The sequence below is a fragment of the Lactuca saligna genome, chromosome 7 (genome assembly GCF_052625555.1).
Source record: "Lactuca saligna cultivar CGN05327 chromosome 7, ASM5262555v1, whole genome shotgun sequence".
NCBI classification, from domain to species: domain Eukaryota; kingdom Viridiplantae; phylum Streptophyta; class Magnoliopsida; order Asterales; family Asteraceae; genus Lactuca; species Lactuca saligna.
Genome location: NC_136423.1, coordinates 32,573,388 through 32,591,883, shown reverse-complemented (window position 1 = coordinate 32,591,883; position 18,496 = coordinate 32,573,388). Strand labels below are relative to the sequence as shown.

Sequence of the window (18,496 nt, the reverse complement as noted above, 5' to 3'; positions counted from 1 at the left end):
GCTATACAACTTGCAGGATTCCAAGTTTTGGTCCAATTGAAACTTGGGTGATGAGGATCTTTACTTATTTGGTAAATTTAGACATTGCCACAAATGAAAGAATCAATTTAATATTTCCACTCTTGCTATTAATGGAATCATATAAGCAACAATTTTTTTCACAAACTCCATTGTAAGGATACATAAAATAAATAAAAGCAAAATTTTCCTTTTATTTTTTAAAACTTTGCGGAAAAACTTATCCTTACAATCCATATGAAAACTTGTTGTTATCTATTCCTAAGCAATATCTCATAACTCCTAAGAAGTAGCTCAAGAATCCGATCTTCAAACTATGCGATAGAAATCCATCTACGCAATCAGATTCAATATATTCTTTCTTTAAGTTTCTTCACTTTTCTTTGATTCTTAAAACATCACCATGTGACCCAATTACATCATGTATCAAGAATCTCATAATAGAAACTTAGCAGAGTTAGAGAGTGGACTTTACCTGAAGTAGTATCAAACTTATTGACTTTAACACCCTTAGGTAAATTGGCAGCTTTGCAACCAATGCCCCCTCCTTTGGAAATTTAACACATGGACGCTTTCATAATGGAACATGGGACTATCACATACTTAGCCTTTCTCTTTACCATTTGGTTAACCGGGTTGACTATAACCAATCCCTTTCCAATGGGAAGAGATAGCTTTATTGGATATCCAATGTCATTATTGTCAATGTCCATAAAGTTTTGGTAGTTGATCTTAGCAAATAGATAATATCATTAAGGGTCTTGTCATAGTCTATTTCATAGGAGTCCCAGAGTAACTCACTATGTGGCTTAGAAAGTGGTTGAGCCACCAACTTTCTCAAGACTTTGACACCCAACTCTCTCGGCTTTTCAATATATGACCACATCTCCAAGATGTGATCACACATAGACCTTTGCTTGCCAATAGGGCTTGAGTGACCTTAAATTTTTCAAGAACTTGTGGGTTAGGAAGAATAATTATAGGAGGTGAAAGAAGTATGATATCCATGGGACATCATCTTCATTTAGGAAAGCTTGTTTCAAGAGATTTGGGAAGATCATAAATGTCTAAACTAGACATCTTTTGGGACATATTCAAGATAGTTGATTTAAAGTCCTTAATATGACACCCAATATGAAATATTAAGGCTAGGACCCAACACAATACTTTTATAACTTGGAAGAGGGATGTCGTTATCCAAGCTATAAAATATTTGAAGGTAGGTGAATGACGATTCACCAATTTCCACCAAGATAAACGAAATGTATTATTAAGTTTTAGTTGGATTTGAAACTCCTAGATCTTTTAAGATTCATTGAAATTTTGAATGGCATGTTTCAATCTCGAGTGTGCCCTTCAGGTTTTGTGACTGGGAAGCCGAGGATCACAAAACAAGGTGTGAAGTAACCATGCAAATATACTTGTTACCCTTAATAGTTAACCCTTAATCAATGTGTTGGTTACCCACACACGCTCCACAGATACTATGACAAATATTAAGTTACCATTTGCCTACCTTGTTAAGTCTAGGTTAGTGTGCTGGTTAACCACACACGCTCCACTAACGACTTCGGCAAAGTGCAAAGTGTAATTTCATGGGTTAGCACAAAATTCAAATTTTCCTAAGTAACTAAGATTGGGTATTTATAAAAGGTTTAGTTACTTAGTATTTATCATTAATACTTTTAATGAAGGGAGAATTCTAGTCCTTGTCCTACCCGTTCGGCTAACGACCCTCCAACGATCAAGGAAACGGTGGGTGAGAGTGGACACCCATTAAACTGCCATTTTATACACAGTAACCTTATACCCCGCTTATAGACCGATTTTGTGAATGAGGCATACTAACGGTAAGACTGACTTTACTCTTATACATAAATATAAATATTATTAACTTATAATATTATAAAGTATAAGGTTTGAATTTTAACTTTTAAAATTCTAAGGGCTAACTTGGAATTAATGTATTCATAAGTGAAAACTTTTCAAATTCCAAAACTTGAGGGCAAGTTTTGAAACTATTCAAAACTAATTAATTCCATAACTTATGAGTTTAAAGTAGTTTTAATTAAAAGACTCTTCAGGTTCCATAACTTGAGGACAAGTTATGGAAGACTTTAAACTAATAAAAGAATGTAACTTTTTCTTTATTTTGTAACTTATGGAATTAAGTAAGGTTACACATTTTGATACTTAATGAAGTGACTCTTGAACCTCCATAACTTGAGGACAAGACTCTTTATTTTTGTAACCATTGCCAACTTTTATGAGTTTTATGAAACTTAAATGTGACTTTTCATATAACTTGAGGACAAGTTACAAAAACACATTTTAGAATCAACTCTTAGATTAAAATGGATTGAAAACACATAACCAATTAGCTTTTCTATTAATCTAAGCAACTCATAAGAACAAGATAATTCAAATCAAACTTTTTCATGTAATTAGCCTAATCACTAAACTAATGCAAAACATGAATCTATTAACAATTATCTTTGAAATTGGATTAGTATGAACATTACCACATCAAAAACAAGTTTATAAGTTCAAAAACAGCTTAGAGTAATGTTCCTAGTCCATTTCTAGCCAAAAAAAACTCGAAAATATGTTGTCTGGGGCTCCTACTCGTCGAGTGTATCAACATACTCGACGAGTAGGATGATTTTATTCATGGAATCGGCGAGTTCATCAGTGGACTCGGCGAGTCCAGTGCCCAAAAAGCTAGAAAATCAATTTTTTTTAGCATTTTTCAGCAATTTGCATCAAGTATAATTGAAAACAAACCTGGGATCTGATACCACTGTTGGTTTTTGAGCATTCTAACACTCCTAAGTGTACATGCAACCCTAAAAACCTTTGATCTATATTTTCTCTATTATACATGCAAATATGAACTTTCCAAGGTATTCATCCTAACTAGCATAATAACATTGATTCATATGAATATATTAAGATAGAATTACATACCTCTTTGATGTAGAATGTCTTCATGAATCTTGAGTGCCTAGTGCCCCAAGTGTGACACCTCAAATGGTTCACACAACACCAAATACACTTAGAATAGATTAGAGAGAAATCCACACTTCATAAAAATCGGCTAGCCCTTACTATTACCCATAGTGTCCTATTTTCTCCAAGAATAAGATCATTATATAGTTAGGGTTACACCATGTAAACCCTAATTGTCATGACCTTTCATTTCCATGATCCATAGGTACAAATACACCATGCAGCATCCATGGAGCATCTTATGGGTTTTAGCCCAACTTGACAATCCATAGAGCATTAGCCGACTATATAAGTATGGATGATTTACACAATCAACCCATATATTTAATTAGTATTCTTTTGATCACTTAATTAACCAACCTTAAGTGTTATTTCTCTCATTATAGTCTATCCAAATGCATGATGCCATGCAACCCAAATGGACCATGACGGGTCGGGTCAAGTCTCACAATTATAGTTATGCACTTAGACATTAATCCAACAAGGGCGGCCTACACAACCGTGGTAACGGGGGTTGGGAATGATTCTTGTAACAGAGTTGCCATAAGATATAGTGGCGGGCTGTCGGAATCCGGTGTCGCTTCGAAGGGCAATGGCAAGTCACCAGATGTTGGTGGTATTTCGGATGTTTGTGGATGACCACCGGAAGACGGTGCCGCCAGAGTGTTTGTTACCTCCATCGACCCCATTGGTTGTATCGGGCAATGTGGTGGCTCTGATGGCTCACCCATCGTCTTCTTCGTCATGTGTGATTACGAGAAACAAGAAGAAGAAAGGGTTTGTGTATCTACTGTCACACAAACGGATGGCGCCAAATGATGCGACCTAGCTCCGAACCACCTAAGCTATGGATGAACGACATCCGGCTGGAACCTGAGAGGTCACAGAGAAAAAGAAGGCGTTAGCCTCTCTCCAGGAGGAGGTTCCGGAAAGACACTCTGACGATCAAGTTAGTGAGGTGAATATGGAGTAGGAAGGTAAGTGATCAAGGTTGAATAACTTACCTATCAAGTCAGAATGATTGGCCTTTTATACTGAAGATCTTCCTTGGTCTGTACAAGGGACAAAGGTTGCGGTTCTGACAGGATCTGCGGCTCTTATTGGAGGATTAGCTACTAAATTGATAAATTAGTTTTCCATCCCTACAAGCCCACTGATCCCTCATCATCTAAACACACCGAAATACTACAAACCCAAATTAATGGGAAGCAAATCAACACATAGTCCTCATCGATAGAAAACTCACCGCCATCGCCACCCAACGTCGAGAAAGGTGCATACTGCTGATTTTTGGAACCCATTTAATATCTTATTATATCGATAATGTTGAATACAAGAATTTAATTTTTGATCTCATAATACTCATGGGTGCATATTATTGATATCGAAACTCATTTTGGAACTAGTCATTCCAGCTTAAGTGCTTTTTGTTTATTTTGTTTATTTATTTGTTGTTTTTGTTTATTTACCTTAATTTCGCAATCTATGTGTATAAATAATCAAGTGTGTTTGGTGTTAATATGAAATGTAGATTTCCGTACTATATATTATCACACTCCCGAACCGTCATAAAAAACAATGGCGGAAATGTACGGGGGTGGCGACGTCATACGTAGTATCACAACAATCGTATCATAGTAATCAAAGTAAACACAACCATTACATTACAATATGAATATTTACATCTTTTTGAAAACAAAGTTTGTACATTACATTATACAACGAAAGATAAAGATGAGATTCCAAAAATGCTCCGTCTTCTCCAAAAGCTGATAAGGTACCTGTCTATCGTTGCCCTAAGAATACAAGCGGTTTTGAAAAAGTATCAGCATAAAGCTGGTGAGTTCATAATCATGTTTTTGTATTGAAAACTACTCACTCAATTTGTATAAATGTTTTCTTTCCATTATAAGTAAATATCGTTTGTATCGAAAGCCGTTGTTACCAAGTTCTGAAATATGTACGCATGTTTACCAAGAAAATCCAATATTTTCTAACATGTTTGTTGTTTTCTGTATGAAAGGTACGTTCTGTCTGAAAACTTTGGCTACCACTAGTATGTAATGTATGATCGTTTGGAAACCATGGTTACCACCAGTATGTATAGTAGTTTTATTACTTAAAACAAAGCTACAGCTTTTGTCCCTGGAATACCCTCCAGTAAGTACATAAGTAGTTTTATTACTTAAAATAAAACTATAGAAGAAAGAAATCCCATAAACAATGTTTAGTTTATAATTATTTGAGTCGTACAACCATACTAATTTGACCTGTGACCTCCTTGACGTTCTTCAGGCATCGTACGATTACAAAATTTGTCACCCCAGGCGTGCCCGCCTAACTGTAGCTAACAGTTCAGGTGTGGGATTGTCGGTCCCGAATAGATCTATTCACAAATTCCTCGCTCTCCCTCCAAGAGACTCTGGTTATACTACCGGTGAGGATTTATTGGTACCCCGAAGGGGAAAAGTGAAGATAGTCTCATAATCCTATATTAACTAGTTTACGTGTTTATTTGGTTGTTCTCGAGTTTGAAATCGTTTGTAACGTTGTAGAGTATATATAATTATACATAAAATAATTATTTAGCATGATACTTTAGTTTTGTATTCGTAATAATGGATAAACTAAATCTGACATAGTTTATATGTTTGACTTTGCATGAAGTTTGAATATGTAAGACTGGTAATGAAATCCCAAACTATACCTATTATAGTTTGAATGGTTTTTACGCTCGTGTATGGTTTTGAAAACTATGCAATTATAATTAGAAAACATCCCTTATGCTCTGCATATTACAAAAGGAATAATTGTATCTAAATGTTGGTTAGAAAATAGTTGTAATTGCATCAGTTTTTAAGTTATGAAAACCTTTATGTTTAGCTTGTATTCCCCCTGAAAACATGAAAAAAACTAGGAAAAGTGTAGGGGTATGAACTCACAATTTATCGTAGTATCCGAATGATCGATTGGTTATGAGCGTCGAGTGTCAACCGATGATTTGTTCGCGTGTGGACCCTATTAACATATATCGCACATATATGTATTAAATTAAGTATTCCATGACAAACCATGATGGGAAACCACCCTAAAGACTTGGAATCACTATAACTAAGTGTTCTTTGTCCCATACTTAGTGATCTTTACAAGTTTAAGGCCAAATATGAGCATTAGAGTGGGTGTATGGCCATAAAGGTGAGTGTGCGGCCAGTGTGTGCGGCCAGACAATGTGTGCGGCTGTACAAAGGGTGTGTGCGGCCGTACACAGGAGTGTGCGGCCGTACACTCCTTGTTTCAGCACGAAATGTCGATTTTTGAGGTGTTTCAAGTTCAAAACCAAGTCTTAATTCGAATATAGGGGTCAAAACCAAGTCTTAATTCGAATATATGGACTTAATGAACCAAGTGTGTCGTTCATTCCTGGAAAAATTTGTGATCGTGTTCATAGATGATATACTCATCTATTCGAAGAGTAAAGAGGAACATAGTCAACACCTCCGACAAATCTTGGAAACACTAAGAAAAGAGAAGTTATACACAAAGTTCTTAAAGTGTGAATTTTGGATTCGGAAAGTAGATTTTCTAGGTCACATGGTTAGCAAAGACGGGATACACATTGATCCTTCCAAAATCAAAGCAATCAAGAACTGGTCAGCTCTAAGAACCCCAACGGAAATCCGACAATTACTGGGCCTTGCTGGCTATTACCGAAGATTTATACCAAATTTATCGAAGATTGCTAAACCACTTACCACCTTGACCCAGAAGGGCATAACTTTCAATTGGGAAGAAAGACAAGACGCTGCATTCCAAACACTGAAGCAAGCACTATGTAGCGCACTGTCCTTGCCAAAGGGAACAGAAGACTTCGTGGTCTACTGTGTTACATCTAATCAAGGTCTTGGATGCGTTCTAATGCAACAAGGAAAGGTCATCGCTTACGACTCGAGACAAATCAAGATGCATGAGGTCAACTACACTGCACACGACCTCGAACTGGGAGCAGTCGTTTTCGTCCTAAAGATTTGGAGACATTATCTCTACAGTAAAAAATGCACAAGCTTCACTGATCATAAGAGCCTTCAGCACATTCTCAACCAAAACGAACTTAACATGAGACAGAGACGATGGGTTGAACTATTAAGCGATTACGAATGTGAGATTCATTATCATCCAGGAAAAGCGAATGTGGTAGCTGATGCCCTTAGTCGAAAGGAATACTCAGCCCGCCGAGTGAAATCCTTAACCATGACTATCCATTCACACATGTCCATGCAAATAAAGGAAGCTCATAGGGAAGCCTTGAAAACAGAGAATGTGACGGGTGAAGCCTTAAGGGGAATGGATAAGAATTTTGAAGTCAGGGATGATGGAGTTCGTTATTCGTGGATCGGATTTGGACACAGAAGTTTGGTGGATTTAAAGATGTGGTCATGAATGAGGCTCATAAGACTCGATACTCCGTGCATCTAGGTTCAGACAAGATGTATATTGACCTCAAGAAACTGTATTGGTAGCCAAACATTAAAGCAGAGATCGCTACCTATGTGGGCAAGTGTCTGACTTGCGCCAAAGTCAAGGTAGAGTACCAAAAGCCTTCAAGATTACTACAACAACCTGAAATATCCAAGTGGAAGTGGGAGAGGATAACCATGGATTTCATAACCAAATTACCCAAGACATCAGGTGGGCTAGACACCATCTGGGTGATCATCGATAGATTAACAAAATCTGCAAACTTCCTACCAATAAAAAAAAAAGACAAGATGGAGAAGCTAGCTCGAACATACATTCGAGAGATTGTACGACTACATCGTGTACCAATATCCATTATCTCTGATAGATATAGCAGGTTCACCTCGCGATTCTAGCAGTCGCTGCAAAAATCTCTAGGGATGAGGCTAGACATGAGTACCGCTTACCATCCATAACCCGACGGTCAAAGTGAGAGGAACATACAAACCTTGGAAAATATGCTAACAACTTGTGTAATCGATTTTGGTAAAGCATGGGATAACCATTTACCATTAGTCGAATTCTCGTATAACAATAGCTATCACTCCAGCATTAAAGTTGTTCCATTCGAAGCCCTCTATGACCGTAAATGCAGATCACCACTGCGTTGGGCTGAAGTGGGTGACACGCAACTAGCCAAGGGACAAGTACCTGACAGCGCCCTCACAGGTCAAAAAATTATAAGATAAACAACTGATAAGATTGCTCAAATTCGGGAACAACTAAAGGCTTCAAGAGACAGACAAAAGAGTTATGCGGACAAAAGACGGAAGCCCTTGGAATTTCAGGTCGGGGACCGAGTGCTATTGAAGGTCTCACCTTGGAAAAGGGTTAATATGTTTCGGAAAACGTGAAAAACTAAACCCAAGGTATATCGAAAAATTCGAGATCCTTGAAAGGATCGGCCCGGTAGCATACAAACTTCGACTAACGCGGGAACTCAATAACGTACATCCTACCTTTCATGTATGAAACTTGAAGAAATGTTTGTCAGATGAGACCCTCGTCGTCCCTCTAGATGAAATCAAAATCAACGAGAGTCTCCACTTTATAAAGGAACCAATTGAGATCATGGATAGGGAAATTAAAAGAACAAAACAAAGTCGCATACCTATTGTGAAGGTCCGCTGGATGCAAAACGGGGACCTGAATATTATTGGGAGCGCGAGGATCAGATGAAACAAAAGTACCTGCATCTCTTTCCCTAATCCAAAAATATTTACGTTACATTTAATTTCGGGATGAAATTCCCTCTAATGGGGGGATGATGTGACAACCCGATATTTCGAATCAATGTAATGACCTAAAAAGTCAAGAATTGTAATCTCTTTTGAATTAATAGAAATAACATCAAAAAATGAAATGTTCAAAAGTCTCACTTTAAGTGTACTAAGTGATAGATATCGTAATAAGGTTTCCAAGAATATAAAGAACACTAGAATCCGAGTTATAACGAATAAGTTATGACTGATTTAAAATCCGTAGCAAATCTAGTAAAACACTGTTAAGCATAAAATGAGAAATTTCAATGAAATACTTTTCAACCTTAGGTGTCTAAATGAAAGTCATAGATATCCTTAAACCGTGAACATACATAAAAAGAATACCAAATCTGACTCTGTATGAGGATGTTATGATTTTTCGAAGTTTCAGATATAGCAGCAGACAATAGAAAACTCAAAATAGAGATCGAGCGATTTTTAGCCGAAACAACCTAAACGAGAATCGAATGTCTCATCAATAGTGATACAACGGTAAAAAGACTGACGAAAACAGACATTGGATGAAGAATTTATGGATTTTTAACGGGTTTTTTCAGTCCCGGCCTATTAAAAATATATTAACAAAAATAAACACAAAATTAGCCGATGGAGTATAAACGAGAGTTGTAGAGAATATTCTCACCTTCACATGTATACAAAGAACGTCGAAAACTGAGCTCGTATGCAAAAGTTATGCATTTTATAAGTTCAGGGCACAACTTCCGAGGTTGGTCCAAAGCGAACGCCCAACGCTCCCTAAGGGAACGTCTCGCGTTCGTGCTTGCAGACCTATCCATTCTCCATCCCATCTGAGGTTCGTAAGCGATGACGTATTTCAGCTTCGGAGCACGTTGCGTTCAGGGGAACGCCCTGCGTAGGGGAAACGCCCCGCGTACCCAGCAGGAACGCCCCACGTTCACATCTTTTCGAACCCCTATATAAAGGGTGCGTGGGTGACGGGCAAAGGTTGCTAATTCACCACCAACGCTCCCGATTTTCTCGCTTCTAACCTCTCGAGATTTTCCTGACATTCCGGTTTCATATTCAAGCCTTGACGGAAGTTTTACGCTTCCGAGATTCCTGAGAACCCCGAGAAATCTGCTTTCTCCTGTCGGAGTTCTGCTCGGTTTTCGTCTCACCATCTTCACTCTATCAATTGAGTTCATAACCCTACAAACACACTTTAAATACATTTTAAATGCTTTTTAAATACTTTTAAGGGGGAAGGGATACAAGTAAACACCCAGTTATTATCGTGTGAAAATATCTATCGTTTGCTATGCATTTCATACTGTTATTTTAACTATCATATGAAAACGTTCGCATGCAACACATATTATGATAACACCTTGTCTTTTCAGAAAAAAACATGTTGTTATATAATTATCAAACACTTTAATTATATTTTGAGTATAAATGTTCAATAATGTTATACCTTACATACAAAGTCGACACTACACGAGGGTTTACATTACAAACGAAACACACTTTTGGCAAAACTATAATAGGTATAATTTATAAGGAAATCATGATATTTTACATACTATAAGTACTATACCAAATAAATACTTTCATATACAAGAACAAATGGACTTTTCATACGTAAATCTATTTGATACTAAGTTTTGTGAGACATTCAACTTCACGTACTTTCAAGTATGCAGTTAAAGTCTTGTATTATATACCATAATCTCTTGTAAGGAGAGCATGATACTTGTGTATAGATCTATACGGGATTGAGAATCCCACACCTAAACTGTTAGCTACAATTAGACCGGCAGGTCTGGGATGACAAACGTCATAACCTTCCAACGCCTGAAAAACGTTGTTACAGGCAGTCTGGGTCAATAGCATGGTTATAAAACTCACATGGAGTATTAAAAACACGTTGATTTACGGGGAGTTCAAATTCCTTAGTGATTTTATATACATAAATCCACTATCCTAGGCATGAAAAACATTATTTCATTACAGTTTTGGAACTTTTAAACTACCACACACTTATGGACAAATATTTGATTTCTAGAAGCAAACATTCAAATAGTTGGGTCTTGGTAGGAGACTACTTTTATACTAGTAGGAAATATGAGATTTTCTAGGAGTTTTCAAACATTTACAAACAATTTCAATCAAATATATACAAACATTAACATTAAATACTTATGAACTCACCAGCTTAAATGCCGATCTACTCTTTCAAACTTACTTGTATTTCTCAGGGATTCAGTAATACAGGTAAACTTCAGCTTTTGCAGAAGTGATGCTATGACGTCAATTCAAAACTCATTTGGTCATCATATTGTAATTTGTTTTGAAACAAGTATCATTCAACAATGTAACTTTTAAATTATATATATGATGGTTGTTTTACTTTCTTTACTATGTATTCAACTGTTACGATACTACATGAAGTCATCCACCCTCGAACGATTCCGCCGTTCTGGTTTGGGGGTGTAACAAAAAGTTCATGGAAATGATATATTTAGGCCCATATAGATTGCTCTTGTTTCTACTATAGAGAAACATAACAGTGGAAGAGGAATTGTCCCTCTTATTTGAGTAGGATTGGCCATATCTAGCCATACCACTCATTCACGTATCTACTAGATAGAACTTATACTTTTCATTTAACACTCATGTACTTGACACTTGATGTTTACGTAATATTTGAAAATGCTTACATATATTCAAGAAGAGCAATTAGCAGCCGAGCACAAGTAAGTTGAAATTTCACTCTCGGACTTTGGTTTATTATTTATGTTTAGAACACAAAGTATCGGTATTGTTAAACAATGTTTGTTTGGGAACAAATGTATGTTTTAATTTATATTGAATAAACGAATGTCTCAGTTAATTAGAATTTGATTGTTTACTTAATCGTTTTTTATAGCGATCACTTCATATCCTGAAATGATTAAATTATGTTTTTGAGACTTCTACATTGTTTTTCCTTACCTTCTGGCCTCAGGATTGACATGCACAAGAGTACTCTGATGGGTTTTGGAGTTTAGTTTTTGGTAGGCGAGGATGTGATAGTTTCTATTAGTTGTGTTCCTAGTAAAACATTGTTCTATTATTTAGGTCACACAGTGAGTGGTAATATATATATATATATATATATATATATATATATATATATATATATATATATATATATATATATATATCATATTGCTTCATGGTATGATATGATCCATAAATTTACTTCTATACTTTCAAATTGGAAGGATAAAACTCTTTTAGTAAAGGTAAACTGACATTACTTAACTTAGTTTTGGGTGCTACCCTAACGTACTTTATGTCTATTTTCAGAGCTTTGGAGTATTTTGCGAACCGTTTAGAATGCTTTTGTAATGCTTTTTTCTTGGGGTTGGGAAAAACATAAAATAACTTGGTTTAAACAGAGTTATTAGCTGAAAATCAATATGGTGGTCTCGGGGTTAATAGTCTTTTTTCTCTCAACAGTGCTATTCTTTTTAAATGGATTTGGCGGTTTCTTTCATTTCCCATTGTTCTTTGGGTTAAAGTGATTAAATCCATTAATGGAGGACATGGTTACTTGGTTATTCTTCACTAAGGAGTGTTGGTAACTCCATTTAGGAATCAATAGTTGATTCTTTACTTCGAAAGGTATTGATCTTATGTCTTTTTGCAAAACGGTGATTGGAGATGGCAAGCTTACTTCTTTTTTGGGGGACCACTAGATTGGTAACCACCCTTTAAAAAATTCTTTCCATAGATTATATTCCCTCGCATTGGATAAGCAAATATTTGTTTCTTTGAAGATCCAACAACCGGGTTAGGTTACTTATTCTAGAAGAAACCCGAGAGGGGGTATAGAGAAAGAGTCGTAGTCCAATTTCTTAGATTTCATATCCTTGGTTATCATCTCTTCATCTTCGGATAGGCGGAGTTGGTCCCTTGATGGTTTTGGTTTTTTTATGTGTCTTCTATGAGATCAGAAATTGATAAGCATTTTCTTATTTGGTCTAATTATGCTATTAGATGGTGCCGTGTCACTCCTATAAAAGTTAATGTTTTTTTCCTATTTGCGAGAAGGAAGTCAAGACTGTCACTCACTTATTCTTTAAATGTGAATTGGCTACCAACTTATTGAATTTTTTTTGTAGATGGTCAAATATTCATATGCCTTCTTAGTTTTCAGTGCAACATTTGATTCACTAGGTTGGCTTGCTACGTTTGTCTTCTGTTTGTCAGCAGTTTCTAGAGACTGTTTTTTACACTCTCTCGTGGTCGATTTGGTGCTTTAGATTTTTTTTTCTTTTTGGTAAAATTAAGCCAAAAAAATGTTTGTTATTTGATAAGATGATTTCTCAAAGTTTCTTTTGGGCTGATGGTAGATGTTGTAAAACTAATGCCAATTGTGTTGCCTGATTGGAAGACCCAATTTTGTTTATTGTTTCAATATAATTGTTTATTTTATCTAGATTCTAGCTAGCTTTCAATTATATATTTTTCATTCTAAAAAAATAGTTGTGTGAGTCTAACTAGACTCACAACCGAAGAAACTACATTTCTGAATATATTAGCTTTACTAGTAGTAATTATTTTAAGTTCTCGATCGATGAAAGTACTATAGAATCAGTCACGCATAGTAGATTACTAACCTTGTAGATAAGGGCAATGAAATATTGATTATATCCATTCAAGATCCAAATTGACTTTTTAAACTCATAAATAGCTTCAAACAAAGTCATTTCCAAGAATATCCTAATAATTTCTTAGAAAAATAAAAGAAAACTCATTTAGTGCAAAATATTTTTACCTCCATAATTCACACTATATAGTTCTTTAATTTCAAAAACTCAAATCACAACATTCATAAAGCAACCCCAGATAATATTTTATGCAAAGTAGTAGATTAGAAAGGACGTTAGTTCACCGTTTTGAAAGAAAAAATGACTAAACATCACAATTTTCACCAATTCGGAATGGGAAGTCCAAACCTCATTCATCGGAATGCTATGAATGGCCAACCTATGACTTTTACTAATTAACATAATCTGATGTTTATATTACAATTTACGTATAAAATTTGTTAATTTTGTCTCAAATAGCTAGAATGATCATATTAGCTCAACGTAAACAACAATTCAACTTGCAAAGTATGATTCAACAATGATTTGCAAAGATAAAAACTTATGAATTTGAAGATTTATGTATATGAAAAATCAATATTTAGGTTAGGAAGAAGATGATTGTTCTTTGCGTTCTTAAGGTCATCATGTTTTTAGTATTTTTAATTGGTAAATGAAAATGAACACAAAAGGATAGATGAAAAGACCAAAATACACTCATATGCATAGCACATGAAGGGGCTTAATGGTTCCACCTTTAAGGCAGTTAAGTTTAGGAGGTAATCCCAAAAAACGTATGAAGGATGATCAGTGAAATAAATGAATATTATGGACTAAAAGATGTTATTTTCAACAACCATATGGACCAAACATGTAATTACTTTTAATACAATTTAAGGGAAATAAAGTTTAATATTTTTTTATTTTCCGCTCCTATATTTCATTCCCTCTCCAAGTTCATATTCCAGATATTTGATTGAACGGATTTGGCTGTTGTAAATGAGTCAATTTTGTAGTCACTTTATCCCATAGATTCCATTGAGCGACAGTGCTCATATGTTGATTTTTCCTTATATGGTTACATGTATGAAAAGATAAATTGGTGTCCTCATTAAATACTCCAAAAGAAAAGGATTCCCTAAGAAAAAATTATTGTGTAAATAAAAAGAAAAAGAACTCAACACTAGCTAGAAACTAAAACCAAATAAATTTATGGTGGAAGTATTTGCAAAGAAGAAAGCAAGAAAAATCCATTTAGAAGCTTAAGGGGTACATGAGAAACGTAATGCACATGCACAACAAGGGTGCTTATTGTACTTGACTTGGTATGCTACCTTATTTTAATAGTTTCACATCTGAAGAAACTAGATACGATCTTAAAACATATATAGGATTACCACATTTAGAAACCAAAATGACGTACGACCGACCATCTAACATTTGTTTCCATCAAACACAACATGCATGCATGCATGATGTCATATATCATGTCAAGCCTGAAGAATGACACCCAAAGAGTCTACGGAACTGCCACACTTTCCATAGAATCCCGAAAACTTACCGCGTGTGACCCCAAACGAGAAATCAGTCCCGGGGTTTGTGCCGTATTCCCCATAAGTTCTGATGTTGGTCCGGAAAGTCACTGACGTAATCACGGTGTTGTCACCAAATGATCCGACACGCCCACTAATCCCGATGAGATACTCATTGTCATCGAAGATGATCTGAAACCCAAATATAAATATCATGACTGCTATATTGTAAAAAAATCAGAACCTAACTTCGATACGTGTATAAGCTTACCATATGAGGTGAGCCACCATCACCACCGAATTTTTCAGAAGAATGGGTATGGCCATACCCATCCTTGTAAGTGAAGCTGATGAAATCTAAAGCGTCTCCACTGCTTAAAGCTATCTTGGTAAGTGTTGAACCATCAGGTATTATGAATTCCCAGGTACGGGATCCACCCTTTCCTCCCCAAGTTGTACCCCATACGCATTCTGCATTGGCTGCCTGCATATGGATCCACAATAAAATGTTACTAAAAGAGATGAAAGAATTTTAGCAATGAAGAAACCATGTAAACCTGATATATAGATAACAAAACTCTAAGAATATGGTGAATGTATGTACCATTTTGGTTAGTGTGGAACTGAAGTTGTACGTCTAGTCCGTTAAGTGCTTGACTATATATAGACACTAGCTTGGGGTTGTATAATTGAATAGCTTGGGGTTGTATAACTGAATGGTGGAGTTAGAACGAGGTGAGGTGGCATGTCTAAAACATTTCTCGAGATTCACGTTTTCCAATTCCTAAAAGCTAGAGATGGTTGTTGAAAAAATAATTAATCCGATTGATAAAAAATATTTTCAAAATAAAGCGTTTGATTAAAAACTCACATGATGCATGTGTAAGGAGTCTAGGTGTGATCGTCTTATATTTCCTCGTGCAGTAATTACAAGCAATCAAGCAGACATAAAACAATGATTAGTAACTAACACATTGATATTTGATAAACAAGTGTCAAAACTTTTGTATCTTTGCTTCATGTTTCCATGTCTTGTTAGGCGCTTTTTGTATATTTCTACTTAGCAGGATGACTTTTTATTACACTTTTGCTATTAAAAAAAAAGGCACTATTATATGCACCATTAATTAGTGTAATGCATAAACGTTACTCATCAACAACGTAAATCCACCATTATTTAAGGTACTCCGTCAGAAATCAATGGTATATATTACACCTCTAGCTTTTCAATTTTTTTTTAGTATGGAATCTTATCATACAATTTGTTTATATTTAGACAAACTGCAAATATAATATTTGTGGTTTGCTTTTTTTTTTTTTTTAGAGATTTGGTACTTAAAATTTCAAAATTTGAAACATATTCTTTTCCAACAAATTTTGTTGTTATTTGGTTTGATGTAAAATTGAAATGATTATCTTCTTGTTATTATATTTATTTTTTAATTTTTTTCTTTACTAAATATTTTATTATTATTAAATCAAAAGTTACATGATCATTATGTATGAGAGAGAGAAAGAGAGAGACGTTAACTCCCCATATTCATATAAAAACCATTTATGAATTTTTTTTTAAAAAAAGTCTATTTTATTTTGTATTATTATCGTAAATAAAATAAAAAAGCCAATAAACTAAAACATATAAAATGTAGTATTTATATTAAACGTGCAAATTTTAAACAAATAAAGGACAGTTCGAGCTAATTTTTGAAATTAAAGACCGAACATTTCTTTTGACACTTGCACGAGAAACGATTCGTATAATTACCCTAAACTAAAACATATAAAATGTAGTATTTATATAAATAAAAATAGAACAACTTTAATCACCATGGAGATACATTTTATTTAATATATGTTATCTAAACTTTATCTAAAATATTTAATTAAACCACAATACATAGTAAATATTTTTTGGAAAAACTGCAATAAAATCCCTACATATTGGCCTCATAATCGATTTAGCCCTTATATATATATTTTTTATTCAATTAAGTTACAAATACCGGTAATCGTATTCAATTTAACCCTTTGACCCGGTCAACAGGTCATCCAACTTTCAAAAATTACATTTTCGGCCCAGATTAAAAAATTTATTACAAATTTAGTCCAAAATTTATATATTTGGCTTAAATTTTAAATTTTTTTACAAATTTGGTCCAAAATTTTACCCTTTTTGCTCAAATTTTAGGATTTTTATTATGAATTCATGCTAACTTTAGTTTTTTTACAACTTTTTTCTCAAAAGTTTGTTTCTAATATGTTTTTTCTTTAAAACTCATATTTATACAAAAAAAACATATTTTCACATAAAAATCTTATTTTTTCTATATAAAATTATTTTTAAAAAACTTTTTTTGTATATGAAATATCTAATTATAAAAATAGGTTTGGATTATTTATGTGATTTCTCTTAAAAAAAATCAATTAAGAAATTAAATGTAACCATAAATTATACTATTATAGTTTGTCAAAACTAGTTACACTCATTTTAATATTATTTATTTGTTTTTTAATCACATTTATAGGAAAAGTTTAAATAATAGAAGATGCTACATATCGAAAACTTCATATTTTTTGTTTCTCGTTGAATACATGTTTATACATATACATCATCATCACTTTGGATCTCTTTATTTAAACTTCTTTGTAAAATCGGATTCATGTGTCAATTTTGTTTGTTGTAATAACAAAAAATAACTATCTAGAATGGAGCAATTGTCATTAGTCGATAAGGAGGTTTTTGGCAGAAAATGGTATTTACCAAATATAAAAAGTATTACAAACGTTGATAGTTACAACTCCTATTGAAATCAATATGGATTGTCATATATGAGATTAGAACAACTTTACATACCTTTTGTCATATATATGTGATCGAGTGTATGATCTAATTTTACAAAGATGCAACAGATTGAAAAATATATATAAACAACTATATTAAAATCTCATAGAAAAAAGAATACACACTAAATACAACACATATTAAAATATCTATATTAATAGTATAATTTAGGGTTACTTTTAATTTAGGGTACCTAGTGTAACTAGTTTTTGACAAACCATAATTTAATAGTATAATTTAGGGTTATTTTTAATTTCTTAATTGATTTTTTAAGAGAAATCATACAAATAATCTAAACCTATTTTTATAAGTAGATATTTCATATACAAAAAAGTATTTAAAAACAATTTTTATATAGAAAAAATAAGATTTTTATGTGAAAATATGTTTTTTTTTTGTATAAATATGAGTTTTAGAGAAAAAACATATTAGAAACAAACTTTTGAGAAAAAAAGCTATAAAAAGACAAAAGTTAGGATGAATTCAAAATAAAATTTTAAAATTTGGGCAAAAAGTGTAAATTGTGGACCAGATTTGTACAAAAAATTTAAATCTAGGCCAAAAATGTAAATTTTGGACCAAATTTATAATAAATTTTGAAATCTGGGCCGAAAATGTAATTTTTGAAAGTTGGATGACCTGTTGACCGGTCAAAGGGTTAAATTGAATACGATTACCGGTATTTGGGAAATAATTGAATAAAAAAAATATATAAAAGCT

The 18,496-nt window shown here is 34.0% G+C and overlaps 1 protein-coding gene across 1 annotated transcript; it reads right to left on the bottom strand.

Annotated features, from left to right (window-relative positions):
* Nucleotides 1–14,634: 14,634 nt before the first annotated feature.
* Nucleotides 14,635–15,641, bottom strand: LOC145006127 (protein GOS9-like). Its single transcript, XM_078965216.1, has 3 exons — nt 15,539–15,641; nt 15,206–15,418; nt 14,635–15,126 (listed from the first exon to the last, which is right to left on the bottom strand). The coding sequence occupies exons 1-3, from the start codon at nt 15,539–15,541 to the stop codon at nt 14,893–14,895; spliced, it is 450 nt and encodes a 149-aa protein (XP_078821342.1). The 5' UTR covers nt 15,542–15,641; the 3' UTR covers nt 14,635–14,892.
* Between the last annotated feature and the right edge of the window lie 2,855 nt (nt 15,642–18,496).

Excerpts from the sequence above, each read along its gene's own strand:
- LOC145006127 (XM_078965216.1), bottom strand. Across the intron at positions 15,127-15,205 it reads ATGGTGGCTCACCTCATATG|ATCATCTTCGATGACAATGA; the intron begins GTAAGCTTATAC and ends TTTGGGTTTCAG.